This window comes from Taeniopygia guttata, chromosome 12 (assembly GCF_048771995.1).
Source record: "Taeniopygia guttata chromosome 12, bTaeGut7.mat, whole genome shotgun sequence".
Taxonomy (NCBI): Eukaryota; Metazoa; Chordata; class Aves; order Passeriformes; family Estrildidae; genus Taeniopygia; species Taeniopygia guttata.
This window is the reverse complement of record NC_133037.1, coordinates 4,777,006-4,803,470: the sequence shown is the minus strand read 5'-3', so window position 1 is coordinate 4,803,470 and position 26,465 is coordinate 4,777,006. Positions and strand designations below refer to the sequence as shown.

Genomic DNA, 26,465 nt, shown 5'->3' with positions numbered 1-26,465 from the left:
ATAAACACACTCAGAGCAACCCTACTCCTCCATAGACATGAGGATTTTAATTCACTGCTTCCAGTGATAATTAATAGTGAAAAAGGACAAAATTAATTGGAGCTGCTTACAACAGACCTGCCTGCACTTTTCTCTGTGCAGTGCTGGCTGGGAGAGTGGTGAGCAGAAGTGTCCCCATCTCCAGCACCACCAGACCCCTCCTCTCATGCAATCTCAGTGCCACTGAAGTCCCAGGAGGGACGAGTTCTGGGTGTCTGTGTGGGCAATGCCAGCCACCACCCCTCACCTCAGACTGAAGGCAAAAGCCCAAAGGATAACGAAAAAATAACATTAAAAAGAAGCATCTGGGGTCTGATTACTCCAACAGTAACAGAATATACTGAAGGTTAATTGACACTTGCCCCCAGAGGAGAGAAACTTGTGATTTCTTCTCAGCAATGAGGAAAAGGAAAATAAAAAAAGTAAATAATTTGTGTGTCAGGCATTTAAAAGTGATGGAAAGATGTTCTGGGGGACAAAAATATGCTGCATGGAATGTGCTGTACTTACTTCACAACATGTCAGTGTCCAGCAAGACCTTGCCCATGGTGGGATTTACACAAGGATCTACACAGGACCTGCAGTCACATTCCTTTTTATCCTCTTTCACTTAAATGTTCCAAGCACAACATTTGATATCAGGAAGTAATGCACTGTACTGGTGCATTCAGGAGAAGCCCTTCTCACACAGCAGTGCATTGCAGTGCAAATATTCTCCTGAAAGGCACTTTAATAAAGCACTCTATTAAAAAGAATCTGCCAGCAGAAGAGTATTGACTGTGTAAATATGACATTGGAGAGCTGGGAGAAAGTAAATATGGGAACAAGCAAACACTGTTTTGTCAGGAGGGAGTAAACCCCCAAAGCCACAGAAATAAGCAAAATTGTTTATTATTTGTGAAACATGAGGTAAAAGTGTTTAGCCAAGCACTGAGTCAGTGAGATCTGGGATGTCCTCAGCCAAGTCCCTGCTGCTGAAAACAAGCTCCTGCCTTGCAGGGATTGTGCTTCCTCCTGCTGTCCCCAAAGTGACAGCAGCAACTTCAGCTGATGCCATCGCACAGAGCTAATATTAAATGCTCTCAAATCTGATCAAACGCTTTCAAATAAAATGGAACTTACATTAAATGGCCAGAAAGCTGTCTGTTCTGGTTTTTAGTCCTCGACTCTCTCCTGAGTTCCTGACTCAAAAAGAAAACATTGTGGCTATTAAGTAAGTAAAGCTTGATTTATCACACAGCATTTGAAAATGTTTTCTTTGAAGCATGCACTAACAGGTCAAATATTCCCAACTTTTTCTTTGGCTGGAATGTTAAAAATGTGGAATAGATAATGTCCAGGGCATTTTTGTAACCAAGGCCGTAAGAAGGAGGTTTGGAACACTTATGTTCCTCTCAATTTACTTAACCTTTATTTCTTTTTTTCTTAAGGGAGGGTTGTAATACTCTGAACTGAACTATCTACCCACTTTTCTTTTGTTAGGGAAGGGCAGTGCTAGGAACACAACACCTCCGGAGCCACTGTTCCGATGCAGGCATTGCCCATGGAATCCGGGGGGAATGACACATTTGGCAGCGCTTCAAACACCGCGCCCAGGGAGCAAACAGATTGCTGCAAGAATTCCAATCAAAGCCTCAGCTCACACTTCACAATATACAGACTCGTTTTTCAGCTGCAAATGTTCCTGCTGACAGCCATCCAACTTTGTAATTAGTGACAAGACAGGGAATGCTTGGCACTCCAGGTGCACCCCCATCAAAGGGGTCCCCTGGCTCAGACACTCCTGCAGGGTGGGATGTGCTGCCCAAATGGATTTTCACGGAGTCCCAGGAGGGGAACTCCAGGTCCCAGCAGGAGCAAGGGTTCCACCACACCAAGAGTTGCAGTGTCCCATTCTCCCATCCTCCCTAAAGTGCCACTGAGCCACTTTTTCTCTCAGAGGAACTCTGGGGCCTCAGAACAGCACTTGTGGCATCACTTCGGCACGTTCTTGTGCTTTGCTGGAGCTGCAGCACTCGAGCTCTGGCTGCTCAGCTCCTTTCACTGCCCAGCCCCTCTCCCTGAGAGCCCTCTGCTCCTCCCCAGGCAGGGGAGCTGGGATGGGTGCAGGAGATGAGGGCTGGGGGATCAGCATCCCACCCTGCCCCTTCCTTTCCCTGCTGGAAAGCTGCTGACAAGGATCCACAAATAACTGATAGCATTAAGGTACCAGGGAGGAGGGTGTTTTGTAAAGCAGAACGCAGGCTACTTAAATAATGAATTAAGAGGCATCAAAAATGCGTATGTAAAAGGACAGAGAGGGAAGGGCTGATAGTTTAGACTATGCTACACCACGATGAATAAATTATAAGAAAGACTGAATACTTTACTAAGTATAAAGACGTCTAGCAAAAGAAACCGCTCTTTTTATCTCCCACTGAATCCCAAATGAAGACAGAGCTGAGCGGGCTCAGCTGGTCCGTGAGGTTTTCTTTCCATGTACATTTTCATCTGGACTGAGGCATTTTTATTTAACGGCATCCACCCTGTCTTTAAGCCTTTCACACCAGAGACAGGCTTGCTTATTTTTCTGACGCTGCTGAAGTTCTCCCAGTCATAACAAACTAAGAACACCCAGGCAGTGTGACAGAGATGAAGTGATGGGTAGGAGGCACATTTCATTGTGCTATCAAGGCCTGGGCGCAGTAATTGGTGAGGAAACAATCGGGAGCTGTCAGCTGGGAGCACACGCCCTGCTGCTGACTGCTGTGCAGAGCCCTGCGTGGGTAATGAGTGATGGCCACTGTGGCCACCACTGCCCTCTTACTGTGCCAGGCTCCTCCCAGAGCCCTGACCAGCACAGCCATCCCTCCCTGTCCCTCACAGCCCCTCAGTCCCCTTCCTGCCTGTCCCAGGGGCTGGGGCAGGTTCCTACACCCGACACGTGGACATGACGAGGATTTTAATTACCTGCAAGATGCTCAACAAATCAAATGCCAAACAGGCAGAGCTGCCCACACTTCGTGCACGTTCAGGGTCTGTCCATGATCCTCACCTGACACAGATCTGTGGAGAATGGCCGAGAGGTGATGAATTGTACCAGTCATTTACTGACCTTGTTGTCCATGGCAGCCTTCCTCTTCCCACAGGATCTTCCCACCAAACAGTTCTGAACTGGTGCTGGTCAGCATGGAGCTCTTTAGGTTAGACAAGACTTTTTACATCACTGAGTCCAACCATTAACCCAGCAGTGCATCAGTGAAAGCAAAATGAGAGTTTAGGTGTTTGCTCACATTTGGGGACACCAGCAAGCCCTGACTCAACCACCAAAGCTGATGATGGACACCTTGCTCCTGCATCACATCATCCTTATTTCAGTGCTCCCATCATATTACAAACCTCACCTGCTTTCCACCCTTCTTGCATGGCAACTCACACAATTCCATCCCTGTATTAACGTTTACAGCTTGTTTTGTTTTGCTCAGCTGCTGCAAGCTGTGGATCAGATGTCAGGCAGACAAATCATCTCTCCTGGCTTTAGCCAATGCAAAGGGATAATGCTGGACACCGCAGCCCTCCCTGGGCAGCCAGAGCCCTGTGTCAGCCCAAAGCTTCCCAGAGCTGGAAAGAAAAGTCAACCAATCCCATCTCTAGTGACCAGTTGGGGATAAATTTGGAAAGGGAGCAATCTGCAAAGCTCAAATATTTTTCTTTAAAAATAACTGTCTTTGTGGTGGTTGCTTTTTAAAAATATACGGAATAACAGCTCCATAATTTTTCAATATTTTCTTACTATTTTTCAAGTGCCTGTGGCTCATATTTCCAGGACAGCAGGTGCATGTGCACACAACCACCCTTCCTAGTGAGCTGCACTGGAGAAGTGATGAGGTAGTGGGAGGTGCAGGATATATTGCATGGCTGGATGATGTGCTGCACAAGTGAAAATCAAGACTTTGCAGCAAAATAGGAACAGTATTAACTACTAAAAGGTGACAATCTGGCACAAACTGGTTTTAGAACAAAACATGAAGCAGGATTTTGTTACAAAAGATTACCTGAAAATTATTTTCCAACACCAACTAAGTTGCTTAAAGAAAAAAATGAAGAAAAATATAGCAATATTACAGCATCTGAATCATCCTAGGCTAAAAGCTAAAATCTCCATGGATTAATTTTTTGCTCCTACAAACAGGAAGAAGGAAAAACAAAACCCTGACTGCAGGAGCAGTTGCTTTGTCGTCGGTGAGCAGATTCTGAATGTGAAATGAGATTCCCTTTGAGCGTTGGGAAGGGCTCTAGTGACACCTACTGCACTCTGGTACAATAAATAGAGAAAGCTCTCCTGCCTTACCTGGAGCAGGGTGTCCCTGCAAGGCAAGGGGCATTTCCAGCCTGTAGAGACCCCTGAGGCAAGGCTGTCCCCTGCCAGCACCGCACCCGGGTGAGCTTCTGCAAGCAGTGAGGCACAAACAGAAAAAAGCTGCATGGAATGTGCTGTACTTACTTCACAACACGTCAGTGTCTAGCAAGACCTTGCCCATGGTGGGATTTGCATGAGGATCTACGCAGGATCTGCAGTCACATTCCTTTTTATCCTCTTTCACCTAAATGTTCCAAGCACAACATTTGGTATCAGGAAGTAACGCACTGTGCATTACTGTACAGTAATGCACTGTACATTACGAGTGCCAGGGAGGGGTGGGCAGAGCCAGCAGATTTCAGCTTCTGAAATGGGGATGATCAGTGTGGAATCGTAGAGTCTGCAAGTCAGAAAGGAGCTTTTACATCGAGTCCAACCCTTACCCCAGCATTGCCAAGGCCACAACCAAACCACGTCCCCACACCTACTTGAACCTGTCTGTTCAACACCTCCATCACTTCCCTGCACGGCCCCTTTCGACATTTGACAACTTTTGGTGAAAAATATTTCCTTAATATCCATTGTAATCCTCCACTGGCACAACTTAAAGCTATTCCCTCTCCTCCTGTCCCTGTTCCCCGGGAGCAGAGCCTGACCCTCCCCAGCTGTCCCCTCCTGTCAGGCCAGAGCCACAAGGGTTCCCCTGAGCCTCCTTTGCTCCAGGATTTATCAGTGGTGATAGATTGGGTAAAATTTCACTTTTTTTCTCTATGTTTTCTATACTGAGACCATTTCTATTCGACTGTGACTTTATTATCGGCTCAATCTAGAAAATAACTGATGCATTCTCAACTTTCTCTTTTAAAATCCTGGTTGAAACCGTCATCTTTTGTTCAGTTTTCAACAAACCCAACCCTCAAACACCCGGCAACCAAAATTAACATTCTTGACACTCTTTTGTTCCCAGGTGATGGGGAGCTGAGCTCCAGACAATTGATTTCTCACCCACTACTCAAAAGCTCTATGCACTTTGTGTACTACATTAATAAGTACTTTTCTAAAGGCCAAAACAAGGTCTGATTTATATTAAAAAAAAAAAAAAAACAAGTCAAAAGAACAATGCCACTTTATTCTCAGTAATAGTGCAATTTACCTTTTTATTCTACTTCTCCTCCTTTTTGATTTGCCATGGAATGATTGGAAAAGGAAGGGAAACCAAGAAAACATAAAGGAAATTAAGAGATAGCTTGTCGAGTTTTATTCACCTATCAAAAAGATAATAGCAATAACAAATAATTAATGCTATATCATATATATTTATATATTATTTATTCTATTATATTTATATTTATTCTATTATATTATTATCTAATTACTATAAGTATACTATTATATTATTATACTGTTATAATTATTATCTAATTATTCTATTTATTCTATTACATTTATATACTTATTTTTGTACTTTATCTATATTATATTTTATATTATAAAAATATTTTAGTGTTCCAAGAGAGGACAGCAGCCAGTAAAAAAATTACACTTGTGAATAGGCTGTCAGCTCTACTCAACCCTGGCAACACCCCCTTCCATCCTGTCCTGCCCTTTCCTTCATCTCTCCAGCACAACTCCCAGGTCACCACCCAGTTTTCCAGCCCTGTCCCTTCTCCTCACAGCCCCCCTGGTCAGGGATTTTGCTTCCCTCTCCTGGCTCAGACTCAAGGGAATTCAAGACCTTTCCTTTCCCCCTCCTGTCCCTGCCTGCAGTTTGTGACATGAATATTTTCACTCTCCTTGTTTTTGGCTCTGTCCCACAAGGTTCCCACACATTTCACTTGATTTATAACCACATTCCCAGAAGGCTCATGAGCTCCAAGCTTGAGAATGACTCTCTGCCTGTTTTAACCGTCTGAAACCCTTCACTTGCTCCTCTGTCATCTCCTGTGTGCATCTCTCTCCCCTCAAACACAAAATGCTGTTTTCAGCTGCACCATGGCACAGTTCAAACTGCAGGGTTTGGGTGAGGCAGCTGGACTGGGCTGGGATGAGCTGAGCCCTGGCACTGACCCAGGAGGGACCTGACCCATTCTGAGCAGGGCTTGGTCTGAAAAGCCAGGTGTCTGCTAAGGAAGGCAGGAGCCTCTCTTGAAATGCAAAATGTAAACCCCCTCCCTCCAAATTATTATAATTTTGACATTAAGGGGCTCTCAAGCAAATAAATGGGAGTAGAAATAGCAGTTCTCTATTAGGAAAAATAAAAATGCAGTAATACAAAACACTGACAGAGTCAGAATAATACAAAACACTGACTGACCCCCTGTGGGTCAGGGAGGTGGCAGCAGCCCCATCCCAGGGTGTCTCAGCCCTCCTGCAGTGCCAGCTGTGCTTCTGCTGGAGCAGGATCCTGCACAAGGGGGGAGTTTTCCTCTGGAGCTCCAGGGCTGGGGGAGATGGACTTGGGCTCCCTCTGGGAATGCAGTGGGGCAGAAAGCTGCTCCTCTGGGAATGCAATGGGGCAAAAAGCTGCTCCTCTGGGAATGCAGTGGGGAAGAAAGCTGCTCCTCTGGGAATGCAGTGGGCAAAGGCTGCTGTGCTGTTCCCAGGTCAGATTGTATCCAGGTAGGGATTCTTGGCTCCTCCCCTGGGCAGAGCATCTCTCCATGGGATGGTGGAATTTTCTCAGCCATGCAGGGACACTCACTGGCCCATGAACAGAAGAGATCTCCTGGAGGGAGGATCAGTTGTGGAAGAGATTTAAGAAACCTGCCCCGCCTGGTTTTAACAGGTGGCTCAATGAACAGAAGAGAACTCCTCTCTCAGGTGGCAACAGCACACACATCCCCAGCCACACCTTGCATTTCCAGCCTAAGACAAGTGGCTCCCTAGAGCAGAGGCTAGACAAGATTAAGAGCAGGTATTTACCAAAGGCCTTCAACAGGTGCACCTTGGGCAGCCCAAAGCCTCAGAGAAGGGCTAGACCCAAGATGGTTTTTCAGACAATTATAAGTTTGGTCCATTCACATATCAGGGGTTAATCCTCCACTTACAGTTTAAGGTAATGAAGTCTTCTATCTTCACTTTACTCCTCCCCAAATCACTTTTCTTGGTGCTATTCAGGGCCTGAGGCTGAAGGGTGCCCTTGAGTTTCAGGCCTACAGGGATTGTTTTGTCTGACCAAAATGTGAAGACAGTTAACCAATGCTTTATAAGGTGTTCAGAGTTATACACTAATGCAGTACAGGATTTTAAAAATATAATATCTAAAATCCTAAGGCATCAGGAGCACCCTCCCACCCAGGCCTGCGCTGAAGACCTGAAATGCAAGAATGAGAATTCATGACTGAGGAACAAAACCCAATCTTCTGTGGCCATTTCGGAGCCAAAGCCAGAGGGGATTCAATAGCAGTTCATTTATTTCAGGCAAAAAGCCCAATCCATGAGAAACGTGTGTTCAGGAGTGGAAGAGCTCAACTTAAGGCAAACACTGCAAATTGAAACAATTATTCAGTGTTGAAATCAAACATTTTACCCTTCTGAGCACATAAAAAGCTCTCAAGGAGAACGCTTTCTTCAGTTTTCTCCTTAAAAAAAATTTCAGGATTAAGAGATATACTAAAGCCTGAGTTATCTCATTAATGGTACTGGTAAGATTAACAGCAAGAATTAAACAGTTCCATTATTACTTAATGGCTTTTAAAAATGCATTGCCTTAATATTTATAATCAGACTCTTAAGATTAATAATGCTGATTTGCCACCTCCCCATCACAAACCATTTCTCACACTTACCAACTTCCACAGAACTCTCCAAAGAAAAAAACTGAAATTACATCTTGAAGAACTCTGAAGTAAAAAGGAAAGAAACCACATGCATCCATAAATTATTTTTTATTCCAAATCCAGCTCTTGGTTTACTTTGTACAGGAAACACAGGCAATCCCAAAAGCATTCAGGACTTGCAACATTACACAAAGTCCCAAAATTGAATTCATCTCACTGATGCCAAGGTGCCCCTTAGACTCTAAACTTGCGTAAACTGGAGAGATGAAAAAAATATTTTTAAAAAATCAGAAGTAGCAAGGAACAAGAATCTCATAGTCTGTTAGAAAAACTTAACCCAGAGCTATATCCTGCCTTAAGATCAAGTGGCCCAAAAGTCTCATGGATTCCTTCAAATTCCAGCTTCCAGACAGACCCAAGGTGGTCCAGATGCTCTTCAAGTCAGAATCCAGACCTCTGCTGTTGTCTAAACTCCCTCAGGATTTACTGGCAAAACCCAAAAAGCCAACCAAACCTCCTTCTGCTGCCAAGAAAATTCTGTGCTATTTGAAAAGTTAATCAACCAAACAGTCTTTTCATCTTAGCAATATTAAGCCATAAAGGCTGAATAATGTGTTGGCCATCAACTGTTGACCCTGCACTCACATTTGCTGAAACTGGTGAATGTTGGCAGGATATTTTGCCCTTGGATGAAGTCCCTGCAGCCTCTCCTCCACACATATGTTCAACCATTTGCTTTAGTGATAACTTGAAAGAGCAGCTCCTCATTAGCTGCTCCTGTGCAGACTCCAGCACTCACCCACTGCCTTCAGCAGCATCACCTGCACCACAGGCAGTTAAATATAGACAAAGATTTTCACAAACCAATCTTCAAATGCCCAGCACTAAAGTCAGCAGTGCAGGATGGCAGCATCACCTCTCAATGATTCTTAAGTAAATAGACCTGAATGTCACTTTGGACCTCAGAACATCAACCTGTCATGGCAGGAGAAAGCAGAGACATGTGACTCCATGCAATTAATAGAATTTAAAATATTTGCCTCTAAAAAATCTGTCAAACTACCAAAAATTTTACGTTTTTTTAATAAAAAGCTTTTTATTTAAAAAAATTATGTGCACAGTTCATAATTAAATGTCTTCTTTCATTTGACTTGGTTTCATTCAAACACACACATTTTACTGGCTTAAGTTTTATACATTTCTTTTACTTTAAAAATCCCACAAGGTAAAAACCCCAACAGACACATACAAATACAAAGTAAATGGTATTGCTCAAGGGCTTTTTGTTCCCCCCCTACCCCTCATATTAAGAAGTGCAATTTTGCTTCTATGGTCCTTTAAAGTGAAACAGTTTTCTCCCTCAGTGAAACAACACTCTCCAGGAAGAATTGCACCACATACACAAAATCCACGAGGCCTCAGCTCTACCCAGCTTCACCTGTGCACTAAGGTCTGAGGGATCTATCTGAAAACTGTGCTTACAGTAACTCATCCCTACCAGCACAGACAGGTCAGTAAATGCACCCACACTCTGTAAAACTACTGGGGAAGGGAAGTCAATACCATCTACAATTACAGCAGTGGAATGTTTGTATTTACCAGAATTTTCCTGCTTTTCCATACAAATGTGTGCCTGCCCCAACCCACCTGAACTGTAGGGCTGAACTGCAAGTCCAGAATGGGAATACATTCGCCAAAAAGCCATAACTTAACACAGAAATCCAGGGTTTTATCTCACTGAAATTGAGTCTTCTACACATCCTCCTGGCCCTACTTAAGACAAAAGAACTACCTGCATTTCCCCATTAGAACATCTCAGCTCCAAGGGGAATTTCAAAAAATAACTCATCTTTGGTTTAATATTCCCTTCACTGAAAACAGTGAACTGTGCTGCTGGCTTTGGAAAGATTTCATTTAAAAAGTTTTCTGGGTTAACTCTTCAACATTTTGAGGAAGCAAGAATATTAAAAATTAGGCTTTTAGTGACTCTAAGAACAAGGTTCATCATCAGTTCCTTTCCTTTCAGCTGTAGCTGAAAGACACTCTATACATGTTATCATTTGTCTGTAAAAAAACTAGAAGGCTATTCCCTTTAGAATCCTCAAAAAAAAAAAAATCAAGTTTTATTCCAATTTGCTCAAGTTTTCCATGAAGAGTGCTACTTTTTGTGAAAAAGTATGAAATACCCAGATTACCTGAAATTTTAAAAACTCACTTAGGAAAATATTTACCTGCTCTGAGACAGAAAACTGACTGAACCTGCTGTGCAGACCTCTTGTATTGGAGCATTTATAACTACAAGAGTACAAGTTTATATTGAAATGCAAAATCATAAGACTGTGCTCTCTAATATGAAAATATTTCTAAATTTAAAGCAGAAGCTTGCAGTGTCTGTTGACCCTGGATCTATCCCAGAAAACCTTACATGAAATGGGTGGACATATCTTTGTATAAAGAATATTTCAGAATCTGGAATGTAGAAATACAGTGCAAAATAAACAGAAATAGTCTGAAAAATAGTTTATACATATCAAAACCTCCCAGATTAGAAAGGAATTATAAAGACTAGGTACAGTGCTAAGAAGTTGTCTGACAAATTAACGATGGGTTATTTCCCTCACAGGGGGGAATTTATTTTTTTTTATGGACATGTAGTGACAGGACAGGGGAGAATGGCTTCAAACTGACAGGGAGTGAGTTTAGATTGGATTCAAGGGATAAATTCTTTGCTGTGAGGGTGGTGAAGCCCTGGCACAGGGTGCCCAGAGAAGCTGTGGCTGTCCCTGGAAGTGTCCAAGGCCAGGTTGGACAGGGTTTGGAGCAACCTGGGATAGTGGAAGGTGTCCCTGCCATGGCAGGGGGTGGAATGAGATGGACTTTAAAATCCCTTCCAATCCAGGCCATTCTGTGATTAATTAAAAACAATATTTCAGTCAGAAGTCCAACTTAGAATTCATCATGTTTTACCCTAAATGGCCACTTTGAATGCTGTGAAACATGATTTGCAGCCAGAAGCACCAAATACATAAATTCTTCCACATCAAAGGAGTAGTTTGTAAATTTTGGATGTTCTCCCAGTGTTGGGTGGTGTCCCTAGAAAAACAAGATAAGGACTTTTAGACAGAAAAAATCAATACACCTTCCATTCAAAAAAGCCAGAAAAAAATTGAGGATCTGCCAGTTTAATTTATTACTTCTGATCCACTGATCTGCTCTGAGGCAAAAGAATCAGCAAAGGAACTGCATAACAGCCATGCTATGAATGGTTCATGACCAATTAATTTCATTTCTCTTCTTCCCTCAACCATTAATATCAAATGATTTCTTAATTTTAACAGGGAAGTTAATTTGGCCTTAAGAATGAATATCATATTTCAAATAGCAGAACATAGGCAGGTAAAGCAGGATAACTGTGAAGTCCTTCAGTTACAGCACCTCACCCTTCATTACCTGATCTTGAGGGAATACTTTATTCCTTTTCCTCCAAGTGATGTAATGAATGCCTCTCAGCCTTGCCAAATCCAGGTAACAACGTTCATCTTCACAATTGTATCTAGGGACAGGCAGAAAAAACACATTTACCTACAGAGATTGTGCTGAAGTTACCAGGGTGAAACAGGAAAAAATTGAAATGTTCTAAGGCCATGGGCAAATTCAGAAACAACAGCAAGGGCTGCCCTCTGCTCTCCAGATGTGGCCTTGGAGGCAGTTTGAGGCACATCTACATGTCAGACGTGTCCCTGTCCAGCTGCAGCAGCTCTTGCACATGTGAAAAACAACCCCTGAGTTTCTGAACTTATTTGGAGACTGGACAAAATATTCTGGAGCCAAGACTGTGCTGCAAAACACCAGTTCTGCAGCCTTCCCCCAGCAGATTTTCCCAGGATGGAGAATTCAGAGCTCTTCTAACAAGTATTCTGGATTTCTGCTTTGTTCTCTAGATTGGAGTGTCTGCTAACACCCCTACTTTGTGATAAAATATGTTTTAAAAGGAAGCTACAAGAGAAATGTGGGCAAAACACAAAACAAAACAGACCTTGGCCAGCAAGCTGGTGCTCATGTCCTGAGCAGAAAAAGAAGGATATAAAAATCTCCAGGGGGTTGCTAGCACATAATCAATTAATATCAATAATAGCCCTGGATATGCATAATCAGCTCACCTGGATCACTAAAACAGCCTTAGACCTCAGATTCACCAAGCAGAACCTGAGCAATGAAGTTTTCTCATTGTTTGCCATTTTCCCATTATATTTATACCACGGAAGATTAAGAAATCACAGGCTAAGCCTGTATGATATAATTACACTGTATTTTATATTGAAAGCTCTGGTTTGGTCCCCAGGAGAAGAGGCTGCCAAATATAAAATCTAAATAAGGCTGCAAGACAAACATCAATGGTCAAATACCAGGAAGGGAGAGGTTTCATTAACACACAGCAACAAACAGGAGCAGTTGTGTGTGCAAGAGAGGGAAGGAGAGACAAACAGACTTACAGCTCAAAAACAACAGCCCAGTCTGGCAGAAAGAGCAGATGGGTCAGGCCAGCTCCATGTATCCCAATGAATATATCAGAGTTGTGAGTAATTCTCAATTGCTCCGAAAATTCAAGTTCCCTGCAAACAACACAACAAAAGTGGTGATGATGTGACAGCTCTATCCACCCCAGCAGAACATGGGGAAAGCACAAAATTGGCTGAAGGGAATACTGGAAGAGAGAACTGATTTATCAATGAACAATACTAAGAATCACAAGTGCTGCAGCCAGCAGTAACTCAGCATGGAACGAAAAGAAATGCATGCAGGTTTCAAAACTTCACAAGAATTTGTTTCAAAAATATTTCGGTCAACTTAAAGGTTTTGTATATTTAAGGGTTTTTCTTCTTACTTGCCTTTTTAAAAAATGCATCACCTTAAAAAAAACCCCAAAATCTAAGAACAAAATACCCCAAACGAAACTTAAAAACCCCAGCATAAAAGACCTGTTTCTGAATTGCATTCAGTATAATGTAAAATACACAAATAAACATCCTCCCACTGTCTCTGTTTGGTCAGAACACGGATGTCCCAGTGCTGCTTCAGTTTCTCACTCTTCCTGTGTCATTCATGACAGCTCCAGGTGCAGCTGCTGCTGTTTGGGACAGGCATGCATTGTTTGGGAACTTTTCCTTCAGTTCATTTCTTCCTGGCTCAGTGCCTACTACACCTGGCACCACAAACTGACCTTAAGTGGTGTCTTCATGGACCACCAGAGCAGCAAATAATCAGAATTATTACTGATTACTAAACTAAGGCTCATATAAAGTAAGACACTGACATAACAGAAGAGAAACCCCTGTTCACACAGTTACTGCAGAGCAATATGTAAAAAGGTGATGGGAATGCAGCTGGCTTTGGGAGAGGGAACAAAAGGGATTTCAAACCTTGTTCATTGCAGAGTAGCTTTAACTTGAGCCTACTAACCCCAGCTAGTGCATTATGGAATGGTGTGCTTGACCACCTCACCCAACATTTTCCTTCCCAGTCCTTGGATTTTGCCAGGTTAGCCCTGGGGACAGACACAGCTGGCAGCATCAGCTCACACCAGTTTCTTCCACCAACTCACTTGTACTTGTAGTCCACCACTCTGACCTCCAGTGTTGACACTGTTTTCAAAGCATTCACAAGCTGGGGAGAAGAATAAAAAGACAAGGATTTGGTGTCCTCCTTCAGTTAATTGCTCCCCTGCACTCCTGACCTGGCAAAGATAAAACCAACTTCTGTTTTTGCCATTTTACCAGAACATTACCTACATCAACTGAGGACAGCCCAGCAGAAAAAGCACAAATCCTTTGCTTTGTCTGCTCTGCCACTGAGCTACTGTGTCACATGAGCCTCAGTTTCTCCCTAGATAAGGTGGGGATGATGATCCAAATTCATTTTTGTCAGGCTCTAACAGTAACGAATGAAAGCAGGTATGAAGACATTAAATAATATAATTTTACCATGAAAGAAGCTTTTACACAAGTCCACGAAGTTGCATGATTCAAAAACATAAATCAATATGAAAATTCATTATGTTCTGAGTGCACAAACCCTGATACAAGGGCTTGTGCTTTTCAATCTGCAGGCATTACAAAGGGTTTTATTAGACTTCAACACTGGAGATGCTATAAATAAAAGGAATAATTTGAAAGTGAAATAATTTAATTTTATCTGAAGATCTGCAGTGGCTGTTTGCTCAGAGGAAATACTTTTAGTATTACATTTGTAGTCTTCTACTGGATATTTAGAAAGGGCAGCAAGGTTCAGTGTCTGGGGTACAGAAATGGAGACTGCCTAGAAGACATTTCAGAACAAATTAATATAAACATTGGACATATTTGTCCAAGATTTGCCAGAAAATAGATGTCTTGGTTGTACCTGGAAAAAAAAAAATCAATCCAATAAGCAAAATTTAACTTCTAACAAATATGTTTTAAAGATATAAAGGACCACACCTCATTCTGGTTTAATATTTTCCGGTAATCTGTGCTGCGTGCGAGGATGGTGACTCGAATTTTCCCATCCTAAAAAGAAAGAAGCAGCAGTGTATTAGCTAAGAGGCAGCCCACACACACAAAAAAAAAAAAAAAAAAAAAAAGCCAAAAACAATCCCAAACTCTTCCATATTTACTTCTGGCAATTATTTGAGCAACTAAATATGTCCCTTCCACATGTAATAAATAGATGGTGTAACCACCTTAAAATGCACATTGTATTTTCTGACAGATTCAAAGCATCAAAAACTTTGTGAAAGTCTGATTATTAACCATGAACACTAAATATTTTCTGAAATATTTACTTCATTCAGTACAAAAGAGCCTTTGTATTATACATTATCTGGCAGTTTTTGAAAGCAGGAGAGCAGCTTTCTGGATGGCTTGTGCACAAGTTCCTTGGGAAAAAAAAATATTTTACTTCTATAACAGCTCCTCCTTTTACCTCTTTTAATTAATTGGACTCACAGGGGTGAGCGTTCCAAGTGAAATAAAGAGATTTAACTGCATGGCTCCCATTAGTGTCAGCAGGGGAAGCATAACTAAACGCCTGTGCAGAGCTCTGAATGTGCCCCTCAGCAATATGTGGCTACTCTCCAGCAGACACTTCAACCTCAACTAGCCCAGAGCTGCCCTGGCCACCAAGGCAACGTGCAAAAACCATCAGTGTGAGCAAGAGAGGAGCCCAGAGCAGACAGATGGTGCTGGGCAAGCATGCAAGGAGCAGACTGCTCTGTTTCCAGCTCTGATCCCAGCTCAGCAGCATCCAAGGGGATAGATAAAGGGCAAGATCTGCTCTGCTCTGCAGGATCCCCACTGATGCTCCATGAACTCGTGTCTGACTCAACTAGGAAGGACACAAAGGCCTCCAGCACAGAGAATGGACACAGGGATGAGACCCTAAGGTCAGAAGGAGAATGCTCTAAAGTCTGTCCTACAGAAGTAAGACATACACAAATGTTCTCTGAAGGTCTTTACAGGGAAAAAAACAACTCTAAACATGCCAGGAAAGGACAAAAGGTACACAGGTGCACCCCCATTCCCCAGTGGGTTCAGTTTCCCTCTGCTGTTCCCTGGCAAGAACCACCAGCTCCACGTTGCAGCTGCACTGTGCACTTATCCCACCTTGGGTCCTTCCTGGGTGATATTTAATCTGTGTAGCACATGTTGAGAAAAGGCTCGGAACAGCCCCGTGCCGTGACAGCCAGAGATCTGAAATTTAAAAAGGAACTGTTAATCTATGAAGTTATTTCGTTCAGAAAACTGAGCTTTGTGATCAGGTTTTTACCATTCTTGTGGAACAAAAGCCCAGTATCATGCACTGTGCTATTCACTGCAACACAAGTGGCACTTCCATTTAAAAAGAAATATAACTCTAGTGCTAGAGCCTGAGTGTGTGAGCTAATACCCTCAGGGAAGTCTGACTGTGTTTAAGCTCTTGTGCTCTGCAAAAATACAGTTAGTTCACAGTGCCCACCCTTAAAGAGGAATAATTTGCACCTCCTGAGCTTTGACACAGGAGACTGCACACAATCAGCTGGAATAACTTTAAAATCCCAATCTTTAGGGAAGATCATTCCTTTTGGAGCTGGAGCCTTCACTGCAGTGTATTTCATTATATTGGAGGGATTCCCCAGCTCAGATTCCCATCCTCCTGGTGGGAATGGATGGACAAAGGGACTCACCAGAGGTGTGTTATAGAACAATCCATATCGCATCCGAGGCAGCAAAGAGAACACGGCTTCTTTAAAGCACACCTGGAAGGGGATCAGGAGGAGTTACTCACTGCTCCTTCCCCCAGCCCATTCCCTGCCAGCCCTGCTCCCAGCGAGCCAGCAATTACTGCTCCTGCCAAGGACAGCCCGACTTCCTCAGCTGTGCAAGTGAATAGAACAAAGATCCCAAAAGAGCTCTCCTTTGGGACATGCAAGTGTGGGAAGAGGTGATGAAAACGCCCAAAGCAGAACAAACATGGACTAAAGAGAAGGAAACCAGTTAGGGAGTTTATGACTAGATTGTAGAGGCTGAAATGAGCTCTGAATGGATGCATTTTTTTGGTATAAATCTTTTTTTGAATGATAAGCAGCAGGAATGCCAAGAGTTACAAGGGGAAATAAACACCTCTGGACGACTCAGAAGATTTCAGAAAGAACATTTGAAAAAGCTTAACTTCAACTGGGAGTCCTGCAGAAGGGAAACCCATTCACAAATACCACCTCTCAGGACACAAAAGTTAGATCCATCTGTATAAAGGATAGGCACATCACAGAATCAGGTTACAGCTCAGTCTCTTGTTCCTAAGGTAGAATACTCATATTACACAAATTAAACATGAATGGAAAGTATTAATGCTTTCCTCTGGAACTGCATAACTGCAAGAAGCTTGGGAAGTTGTCATACTTGCTCCCTAGTGGCCATGAATTAAAACAAAATATAGAATTCCATACCCTTTTAGAGTCAAAAGTTTTCAAGTGAATTATTTCATAGTCAGTAAATGCCTTCCATGTCTCACTGAAGAGGTCACCATAGCCATATGAACTCTAGGAGGAAAGCAAAAAAAACAAGGGTACAACAATTACAAAAATGCATATTAGAACCTCTTTTCATGATTTACAGGTTCTGTATATGAGTTTTAATATGTGCAACACCACCACAGGACCCAAGGCAGCCTAACACAGTACACAGACATTACACAGCACCAAACTCTGTGTTTGCACTGGCAGGTAACTCAAATTACCTCTCAGGTGGTTAATTTTTAATAAAAACTTCTATAAATTAGCAAACTAGACAATTTCTTCAGTAGCAGATTATAATTTCTGAGTTAGGAGTGAGAATTCCTTACTACTTTTGCCAGAGTCAACACAACACAAGCTAAATTTGAAATAACACAAACACAGGGATGGTAGGAGGCCTGAATCTCAACTCCTGAGATTAAAAACAAAACACCTGGAAATTCAAATGCAGCTCTGAAGTTAGAGGTAAAAAGTCACAACAAACTTGTTTTGCATTTGCCTGTTTTGGGATTGTCACTTGCATATGGCACATGTGTCACAAACTGAAGGCAATGATCTGATTTGATGGAAGAAACACCTAGGGGGTTTCTATGAAGAGCAGTAAAAAAATTTCCTCTTTGCAGACACGTTGTGTGAGGAGCTTTTTAAGAGCCATCTACTCCCTACAATGTTATCCCAACTGCAGGGGCTCCTGCCTTCAATCTGTCACCTCTCCTCCACATCCCAGGGCTGAGCCACCACCTCTGGCTCTTTGAATGCAATTCAATGTGCCCTCAGCAGCCCTGCTGCAGATTCTCACTAAAGCTTCCTTTCAACTCCGGGGCTAGCTCAGGCTGATGGGAAGGTTGTGTGGGAACATTCTAAATAAGAAATTTGAAAATAGGACTACAAGTGATAGCAGGAGAGAAGAGATATCTGGTGAAATGTAAAAAAATCTAAAGGGCAGCAGATTTCCTTTGGTTCAGGAGGCCTTCCTCTTGCTCTGCCATTAGGTATTAATAAATTTTACAGTCCAGACTCCCTTCTGGCCATGTAGTACAAGAACTGCTCTCCCAGATTAGAAATGGAGAACTGATGAAAGCACCACTTTCTAACCCTCTCTGCTCTCCTTAAAAGTGCTTTATAAACATTTCTTCCCTGCATTCACAGATGATCTTGCACACCAGCACCCAGTGGAATTCCTACTCATTTTCTGCTTTGTTTAACCTACATCTAAGGGCATTGCTCTTTAATAAGAACAGTAGGCAGGAAGTATGGCCAAATCTAATTACACCAAGGAAGGAAAAAAAAGAGAATGAATAATAAGCTCAAGTCCACCTTTTGATGAGCACAGTTCATCAGCAGTTGACTGGTGCCATCACCTGGTTTTACATAGCAATGAACTCCAGCTGCCTGAGCAGGTAATGCTCATTTAAATTGATAACAGTGTGGCACTACTTTGAATGGTACATCTGAAAGAGTTATTTGATTCTGTGATATAAGACAAAGAGTTGCTTTTCAAAGTAATTTACAATGCTGCCTGACACCTGAGCTTTTCAGAAAGCCATCAGAGCTGGATTAACAGGTCCTGTGCAGCACCTAGAGAGATCACTTCTCTGACAGATGGCACTGATTTTACTTTTAAAATACAATAGAATTAGAAAAATGAGTCTCTTCTAGCCAAACAGGTCTCTCATTAAACAGCAAGCAGGGGGTATTTGCAGTTCTCTATTGAAGTTTAGTTATCCTAGCACTAAATGCTCAGAGGAAAAACTCAGCAATTTATGATCACAAAACAGGTGTGGGACAGTGACATATTCAAGAACTGTTATTTCTGGACCTAATTATGCACTTTATCTGATATATTACAAATTGCCCAGTTGTTTTTTATTTAGATTAATACCCTCCTACACAACTTAAACACTGTCCAATAAAACTAGTATTACTCAAACACATGGTTTTGACTCAGCTGTACAGCAGAAACAGCCCCACTTAAAAACTTGTTTCATATTATCATGGCAATGTGAGAGGTGACTGAGGGAAGTAACTGCAAGAAGGCTACTTAAAGGAATTAAATATTAAACTCTGTTTTAAGCTGTATAAGAATTTAATCTAGCTGTTTTCTTTACTACAGGCTGCACATTACAGATTTACAAATGTACAAAACTGCATTTCTTTTTAAATATAGAGCAAACAGTTGAGCAAATCTACTTCAATATTCCAAGATAAAAAAAAAACTTACAAAAACCAGTTAAAACTTTAAATTCTAAAGATTAGAATAGTGATCAGATTATTTTTGAGGCCAAAAAAGGGCAAACTATGGCATAACCAAAAAAAGGCATAACTATGTGCTAGCAAAGCTGGGCATTCCAACAGCACATGGTTTATCATAGAAAATCTGTTCTCTAACTTGTATTAATGCACCTGTATTAAAAGGATCCAGAAATTTATCAGTTTATTTAGTTTATCAGCTATGGCCACAAGACAGCTAAGGATTGGCTACTAAAACCTTCAGAGCCCCTATAAAGAAGAAATATAACCCATCACAAACATGTTAAAAGCAGAACAGACTTACAGTGTCCCACATGACAATGTTGACATCAGTACTGAAGGAATTATTGATATGCTGGGTAATGTAAAGATTGACAAAATCACAGAAGTGATGGTACATATTAACACCTGAGAAAGAAAGAATTGTTAGCAAAACACTGCATTACTTGCTCCACTTTTATTGGTTTATGCATTTTATGTTAGCTTCCCCTGCTTCTGACTCCTTGAATCCTCCTAATACACCCTAAAAGAGGAACCTCTAAAATTAAGGAATCGAGGAAAGAAATCTGAGGTAACACATGTTTTAAAAAAAAAACCAAAAAACAGAGCTAGAAGAGTGGCCAAAAGAAAGAATAAGATGAGCTTCATGTGTTCACTTCTCTTCCCTGTCCTCCAAAGCACACAGATCTGCTGCTGAGCACGCACTGCAGGACACGGACACCCATACTTGGTGTGTCATGGTATGGAACCTGTCATGCAGAAATAGTCAGAACAGCCTCTGGCACAAAGTCACAACACTGCCAAGCCACGGTCCAGAGAACAACTGTGCAAGGCAAACAACAGGAAATCGTTCTGATGGCTTTTTTTAAAATCAACTGTGGGAAATTACAAGATTTTCAAATTTTGGTTTCCAATTTTGTCACTGGAACTACACCAAAAAAGTAACTAAAAATTCACATAATTTTTCATATTACAAGTGAACTGTCACAAAGGCATAATGTAGATGGGCAAGTTGAATATGAGCTTTTTCTACTGCAATACAAAAAAAAAAAAAGGAAAAAACTAAAGATACCAATTACCTGCATCTAATTTCATGAAGTATGTTGGCTTTTCAATAACAATGTCACACTTCCCATCTTCTAGAGGCCTGAAGTCTAATGCAGTGAATGTCTGGAGTTCTGCAAACCTAGAAAGATTCAATCACACAGAATATGCTTTGACATCAACACATTCAAACAAATGTACTTCATATGTCTCAGATTTAGTAACTGTCCTTCCAGTCCATTTCAGTTAAAAGGACTGCTGCAAACTGACAGAGTCTGACAATTAAAATTATTTGAAATTATAATGGCAGGTTCTTGAGGGCTTCTAGAGGTTAAACACTGCCTTTGATCTCAGGAGTGAACAGCACCTTTGATCTCCAAATCAAGGCAGCAGGGATGTAACAAAGAGTTTCAGAGCCTGGATCTGTGGCTCCACACAACTTGATCTGCCTTGCCAGAGACACTTAAGTGAGATTTCCATGCTTTGTTCAGAATAATGAATGTAGAGGCAGCATTTATTGTTCCTGCATCTAAACAAGGATGAGCAGCTGTGATGACAATAGCAGGTAGAGGAAAAAATTCTTCTTGACTTAAATAAAACATCAATGAAAAATGGGGGAAGAAAATACAAGCAAAGCATAAGAATGAATTGTTATATGGACCTTAATGGCTCCAGTTCCTTCATCAATTAAGTGGCAAGGCAGCTTTGAAGTGCTAGCAGGCAAACTGTGATGCTCTGCACTTCCTACTCAGCCTGTGGACTCAGCCCACCTCACATTCCACCCCAGGCTCCCTGGGAATGGTGTGAGACATCCGGATCATCCTCACCAAGGGCTGTGGGAACTCACTCAGGAGGACCAGCCTCAAGGATCCCATCACAAAACAATCACCCCTTCCACACTCAGATTAGGCACAGCACCAGCACCTTGCCCAAAAACACCTGAAGGTTACAACTTCCAACTGCAAGGTGTTTTCACATCTTTTGCTGATGCAAATGAGGCAGGACACAATTACACACAGTGTGGTTCAGACTTTCTGCAGAGATGTAATTACCAGAGGTTTTTAATATCAACTCTCAAATTGACTTTAGAAGGAGCAAGTCTTTCCTCAGTATGAAATCCCCTACACACATCTGGTAATGCCAATGACAAAAATAAAAAATAGTTAGCAAGTGAACTTGGAAGCAGCCTTGAGAAGAGATTCTTACCAAGACTGCAGAGGGCTCTTGCGTTGACCTTCAGCCAAAAATGCTTGAACATCGAGGCTACAATGACCACCAATTTCTCCCTTCTGGAAAAAGTCTTCTTTGAATCTAATGCAAATTAGAAAAAGTCTATCAGCTTTTGTGCAACAGGGCAGTGTCCTGCTATCTCAATTACATACTCAAGCCAGTGCTGCTTAGTCTCAGTTCAGCAAGGCACTTCATACATATTTAAAACCTGAGTATTTTCCTCAGTGTAAATCAAGAATTTCCCACAATTCCCAAATAAAGATAGTGGTGTCCTTGAAGCTCTAGGCATCATTTTAGAAAGCAGCAATAATCCACCCAGGATGTTATTAAAAATTATTTACACATACCCACATAAATAATTTAATCAAATTTTGCTTCATGACAGTGATGCATCACTGTCATGACACGTGAAGAGTGAGATGCAAGAACAAGTTTCCTGAAAATAAGTTGCCAGCTAAAAGCACTGTCTAAATCAGCTTTCAGGACAGGCTGTGATGATGACAAAACCTGTTCTGAAGGGTAATATCACTTTCAGTCATGAACCAGATCAAGACACTGACTTCAAAGACAAGTCAGAGGGTCATGCCAGCACCACTGGTATGGTTTTTTCATCCAGTTTCCAATATGTGGCTTTTTAATTCAGGATGTAGAAGATCCAGGTTCAGCTCTCTCCTCAGTCACTCAATACCTAAAAATGCAGCTCCTGAATCTGGTATAAAGGCACAGGAAAGGCCTTGGTTCCTCAGACAAAAGCAATTGTATTCTACACATCATCTGATCAAGGAAGGACATGACTGAAGACACAAAAACGTCTTCATCTCTTCCATCAGGGAGGATTTCAATCACCCATCCTCATTCCATAAAAGTGAGAACTTGGGTTTTTACACCACCAGCAGCAGCCAGCAATGAAGAGGGGCAAACCTTTACAGGGCTTCAGCAACAAGCCTCTGATCAGCAGTAAAAAGGTAAAAAAAAGTAAAACCCATAGCAACAAGCAAACCAGCTTTGTTAAACAAATTCTCCAATCCTTTTCCCTGCCATGCCGTTTTTGCTATAGCCCAGGCAAATCAGAGACCTGTCGTGGTTTCTCTTTACAGCTCGTAAATCAATGTACAAGTTCGTTGCTCTGCAATGCTGAAGGTACTGGGAGCAGGTCAGAGATGAATCTCCCTGTTAAGAACAAGTAGAATTCTGTCAATAACAAAAATTATTTTTAAAAACAAGTGCAAAGTATCACATCTATCAGAAATACCTACTGTTGCTGCAGGCTTGCAATGGGTTTTCACTTCACTGAGTCTCTCTTGAACATACCCGAAATCTGCTTGTTTCCAAAATATCTTCTGGGCTGTCTCGATGTCACTTGCCCTGATGTGTGAAAGAGGGATGAAACAAATCAAGGTTCTGTTGCTTAATCCTAGTAATATCTTCAACAGATCACATTTTTCCACTGAAAGTGGAACAGAAGAACCAGCCAGTTATTTTATTGGCATTTAAGATGCCAAAACAGGAAGCACTTATCAGCTGCATGTAAGTGAAAACATCAATGACAATTTAAAGCTATTCTCCCCTAAAAGGGTACACATTTTTTTCTACATTTTTCCTCTGTTTTTAAAGCTAAGAAAGGAAATACAGCTATTTTAGGAATCTGTATTCAAGGCTAAATCAGAATAATGAAAACATTCTGGCAGGAAGCACTTTTAGCAGTATTTTCTTCCTTAAAACTTAAAATTTTTTAATCATGTTGAAAGGCATGCATAAATACACACATTATATATACACACAGGTGTCCACAAAAAATCACACTTTAAATTCTAAATATCACAATAATGTTTACTTCACAGCTATATCAAAGTGAGCACTACACTACTTGTTTACCATAATGTACAGTAGACATTTAAAATTAAACTTACCACCCAGTTTCAACATAGTCACACACTGGGTAACTGAATCTGTTCTCTGATCTGCAAGATTTCTCATAACCCCAGCAGGATTTTAGTTTCTTCAAGTGTTTCTGCAACACAGAATCACATTTTGCAACAGGAAAATGGGAAATGACTGAAGTAAGTTGTTGGCTTTAAAACGACATCTAGCTCATAAATCTTGCATAAAAGGCTTTTGGTTTGGTCTGTTTTCAAACAGAGTTTGAGAAACAACATCCAGATTCCTCATGCACAGCAGAGGCTCCAAGGTGGACACAGAAGCACAGCAATGTTACTCTTGTCTTTTATAGGTTCTGAGACAAATCCTTTCCCTGACTAATTGGCAAGGAGACCAATTAATCATCACCTTCAACTGCTACAACTCCCAAGAACAAACCACCCCAACAGGACATTTGAACAGACAAACAGGAAAAAAGCAAACTTACTTTATATGGGCAAAGAGGATCCTGCTTACAGATGTCAGCAACATGCTGGTTACTGTGCAGAAAGTAGGGGATGTGCTCATCTGGCAAGTTGATGGCTTTGTAGCTGTGGAATGGATCTTCTGGAATGTTTGGGAATTCAGCAGGATTTTCAGCTTGGGAATTAGCCAGAATTTCTTGCAGTAGCAATCCAAACACAAGCAACATAAACATGGCAACCTGAGAGTTCTGTACTTTATAAATAAAATAGGAAAAAAAAAAAAGAAATTAACATATCTGCAGCATTTCAGGCACACTGGACAAAATTCAGTCAGAGTCAGACATGTAGTCAAAGAATTTGTACTTGCATTTCTGGGGTGGTTTCTTTTTCCTGTGAAGACCAAACTTTCACTGAGAGGCCAGACTGCACAACCTCAGGATTATCTTTGAATCATTAGTCATTGAGTGTTATTACGCACTACAAACTCCCAGTCAAGCTAAAATGGGTGTGTTTACTTTAGCTAAATGCCAAGGGATCCTGAGAGTTCAGTGTGGAAACCAAGTATAGAGCATGAAATATCCAGTGAGAAGGGAAAAAAAGTAGAAGAACTGGGGGGGAGGGGTGAGAAAAGAAGGCTTTTTAGTTTTAAAATAAGTATGAAAACAACACATTCTCCATTTTGAACTAATAATTGGCTGAGGAAAAAATAGGCAGACACAAATAGAGAGTCACAGCTAAGTCTTACAGGATGACTATTTTTAGTGCTTAACACCATGTTAAAGAAACTTGACTACTGAGTATATTTGATATATAATTCTATATATAACAGAGGTGTATTTATATATATACACATGTACACACACACAGGCCCAAACATCTGCATACCCTAAAGCTGACTGCATACCTTCCTGCTAATACAACCTTCTCATCTAACACCCCTGCTTTGAACCATTAAACTTCCTGAGGAAAAGAAATGCATGGCCTGTATCTAAACTCCACCTTTTTTGGCGTTATAATTTGCTAAAAATTTGCATGCTTGCTTTCAACTGAAGCCTTTAGCAAAATTCCTACGATACAAGCAGTTTTACCTGTTCTGCTTGAGAGGAACCACTTCAGATTTCCCAGGTACAGAAACCTAGAGGGAGGAAAGTGGAGTTAGGCACGTCCTGCAAAAGGAGATTTCCTCAGGACACTGTCCTGCTCCTAGGGACACGTTCCCAGCAATGAGGGCAGCTGCCACAGCCCGGGCACTGTGCTGACCCTCACTCGGTCCCTTTGCAGCACACAGACTGGGCACTGTGCTGACCCTCCCTCGGGTCCCTTTCCAGCTCACAGCCCGGGCACTGTGCTGACCCTCACTCAGTCCCTTTCCAGCACACAGCCCGGGCACTGTGCTGACCCTCCCTCGGGTCCCTTTCTAGCACACAGCCCGGCACGGGCTATTTCACACGGAGCACACCTCTCCCACCACGAACCCGGCAGTGGCCCCAAAACACGCGGTCCCTTCCCCACCCTTGGGCTCTGGCTGAGGGGCTGTCACTTCGGGAAGGTGCCTGGCATCCTGTGCCAGGCCGTGCATGATAGACCCAGAACCGGACCCGGACCCAGCCGGAGCTGGTGCCTGACCCACGCTTGTCACAGCCGGCACCGCCGCCCCACCCTGCGCTCCCCTGCCCCGGCACAGCAGCGCATCGCACCGCGCATCTCACCGCGTATCTCAGCCCCGCCGGCCCCGAGGAGCCCCGCGGCCCACGGGACCGGCCGCTCCTCCCGTTCGGCGCTCGCCGCCGGCCTCAATCCTCATGTCCGGGGGCAGCGCTCGGCCCGGCCCCGCCGGGCTCCGGGGGAAGCGCCCGTGCGGGTGTGAGGGAGGTGCGGGTGTGAGGGAGGTGCGGTGTGAGGGAGGGCCGGGCGGGGCCGGGACCGCCGCCGGCACCGCCCCGGCCGGGGCAGCGGGAGCCGCGGGAGGAGGCAGCGAAGGAAGGCAGGGAAGGAAAGCAGCGAAGGAAGGCAGGGAAGGAAAGCAGGGAAGGAAAGGAGGAGCCGGCCGGGCCGGGCCGGGCCGGGCTCCGGCGGCGCGGCGCAGGTGGGGCCCGCAGCGAAGGGCACCTGCCCGCGGGGGAGCGGCGGCGGAGCAGCCGCGTCTTCCTTCTGCTGCCGGAAATTAAGCGCGGCCGCCCCGGGAGCGGCGAGCGCAGGATGCGGAGGAAAAGGGCCTTTTCCTGCCGCGGCCCGGCAGGAAGCGCAGGCTCCGGCACCCCATTGTTCCAGGCGGCCCCCCGAGCCCCGGCCGGCAGCAGCGGGCCCGGCAGAGGCTGAGCGATGCCCTCCCTGCTGCCCCTGACACACGGCAGCGCTCCCGCTGTGCCGGCACCCCGCACCCTCCTTCGCTCTGACCCAATTCCCGCAGTGAC

The 26,465-nt window shown here is 42.9% G+C and overlaps 1 protein-coding gene and 1 long non-coding RNA gene across 7 annotated transcripts; both read right to left on the bottom strand.

The window, feature by feature from the left end:
• Positions 1 to 627: 627 nt before the first annotated feature.
• LOC115497012 (uncharacterized) lies at positions 628 to 6,553 on the bottom strand. The gene is made up of 3 exons (XR_012057860.1): positions 5,532 to 6,553; positions 4,523 to 4,778; positions 628 to 3,084 (listed from the first exon to the last, which is right to left on the bottom strand). It is a non-coding gene; the product is annotated as an uncharacterized lncRNA (long non-coding RNA).
• Positions 6,554 to 8,250: 1,697 nt separating this feature from the next.
• On the bottom strand, positions 8,251 to 26,428 carry EOGT (EGF domain specific O-linked N-acetylglucosamine transferase). 6 transcript variants are annotated; one of them, XM_072934656.1, is made up of 17 exons: positions 26,161 to 26,428; positions 25,140 to 25,186; positions 24,075 to 24,299; positions 23,620 to 23,720; positions 22,966 to 23,074; positions 22,785 to 22,879; positions 21,686 to 21,790; positions 20,515 to 20,621; positions 19,740 to 19,843; positions 17,120 to 17,212; positions 16,358 to 16,429; positions 15,798 to 15,884; positions 14,634 to 14,702; positions 13,760 to 13,821; positions 12,651 to 12,770; positions 11,608 to 11,710; positions 8,251 to 11,250 (listed from the first exon to the last, which is right to left on the bottom strand). In XM_072934656.1, exons 3-17 carry the CDS (start codon positions 24,282 to 24,284, stop codon positions 11,104 to 11,106), a joined length of 1,584 nt encoding a protein of 527 aa, XP_072790757.1. In that variant the 5' UTR covers positions 24,285 to 24,299; positions 25,140 to 25,186; positions 26,161 to 26,428; the 3' UTR covers positions 8,251 to 11,103. The 6 variants fall into 6 exon arrangements, with proteins under 6 accessions (XP_072790757.1, XP_072790758.1, XP_030138626.4 ...); XM_072934657.1 differs by having other exon boundaries at positions 24,075 to 24,304; positions 26,161 to 26,414; XM_030282766.4 differs by lacking the exon at positions 26,161 to 26,428 and adding an exon at positions 25,761 to 26,082 and having other exon boundaries at positions 24,075 to 24,304.
• Between the last annotated feature and the right edge of the window lie 37 nt (positions 26,429 to 26,465).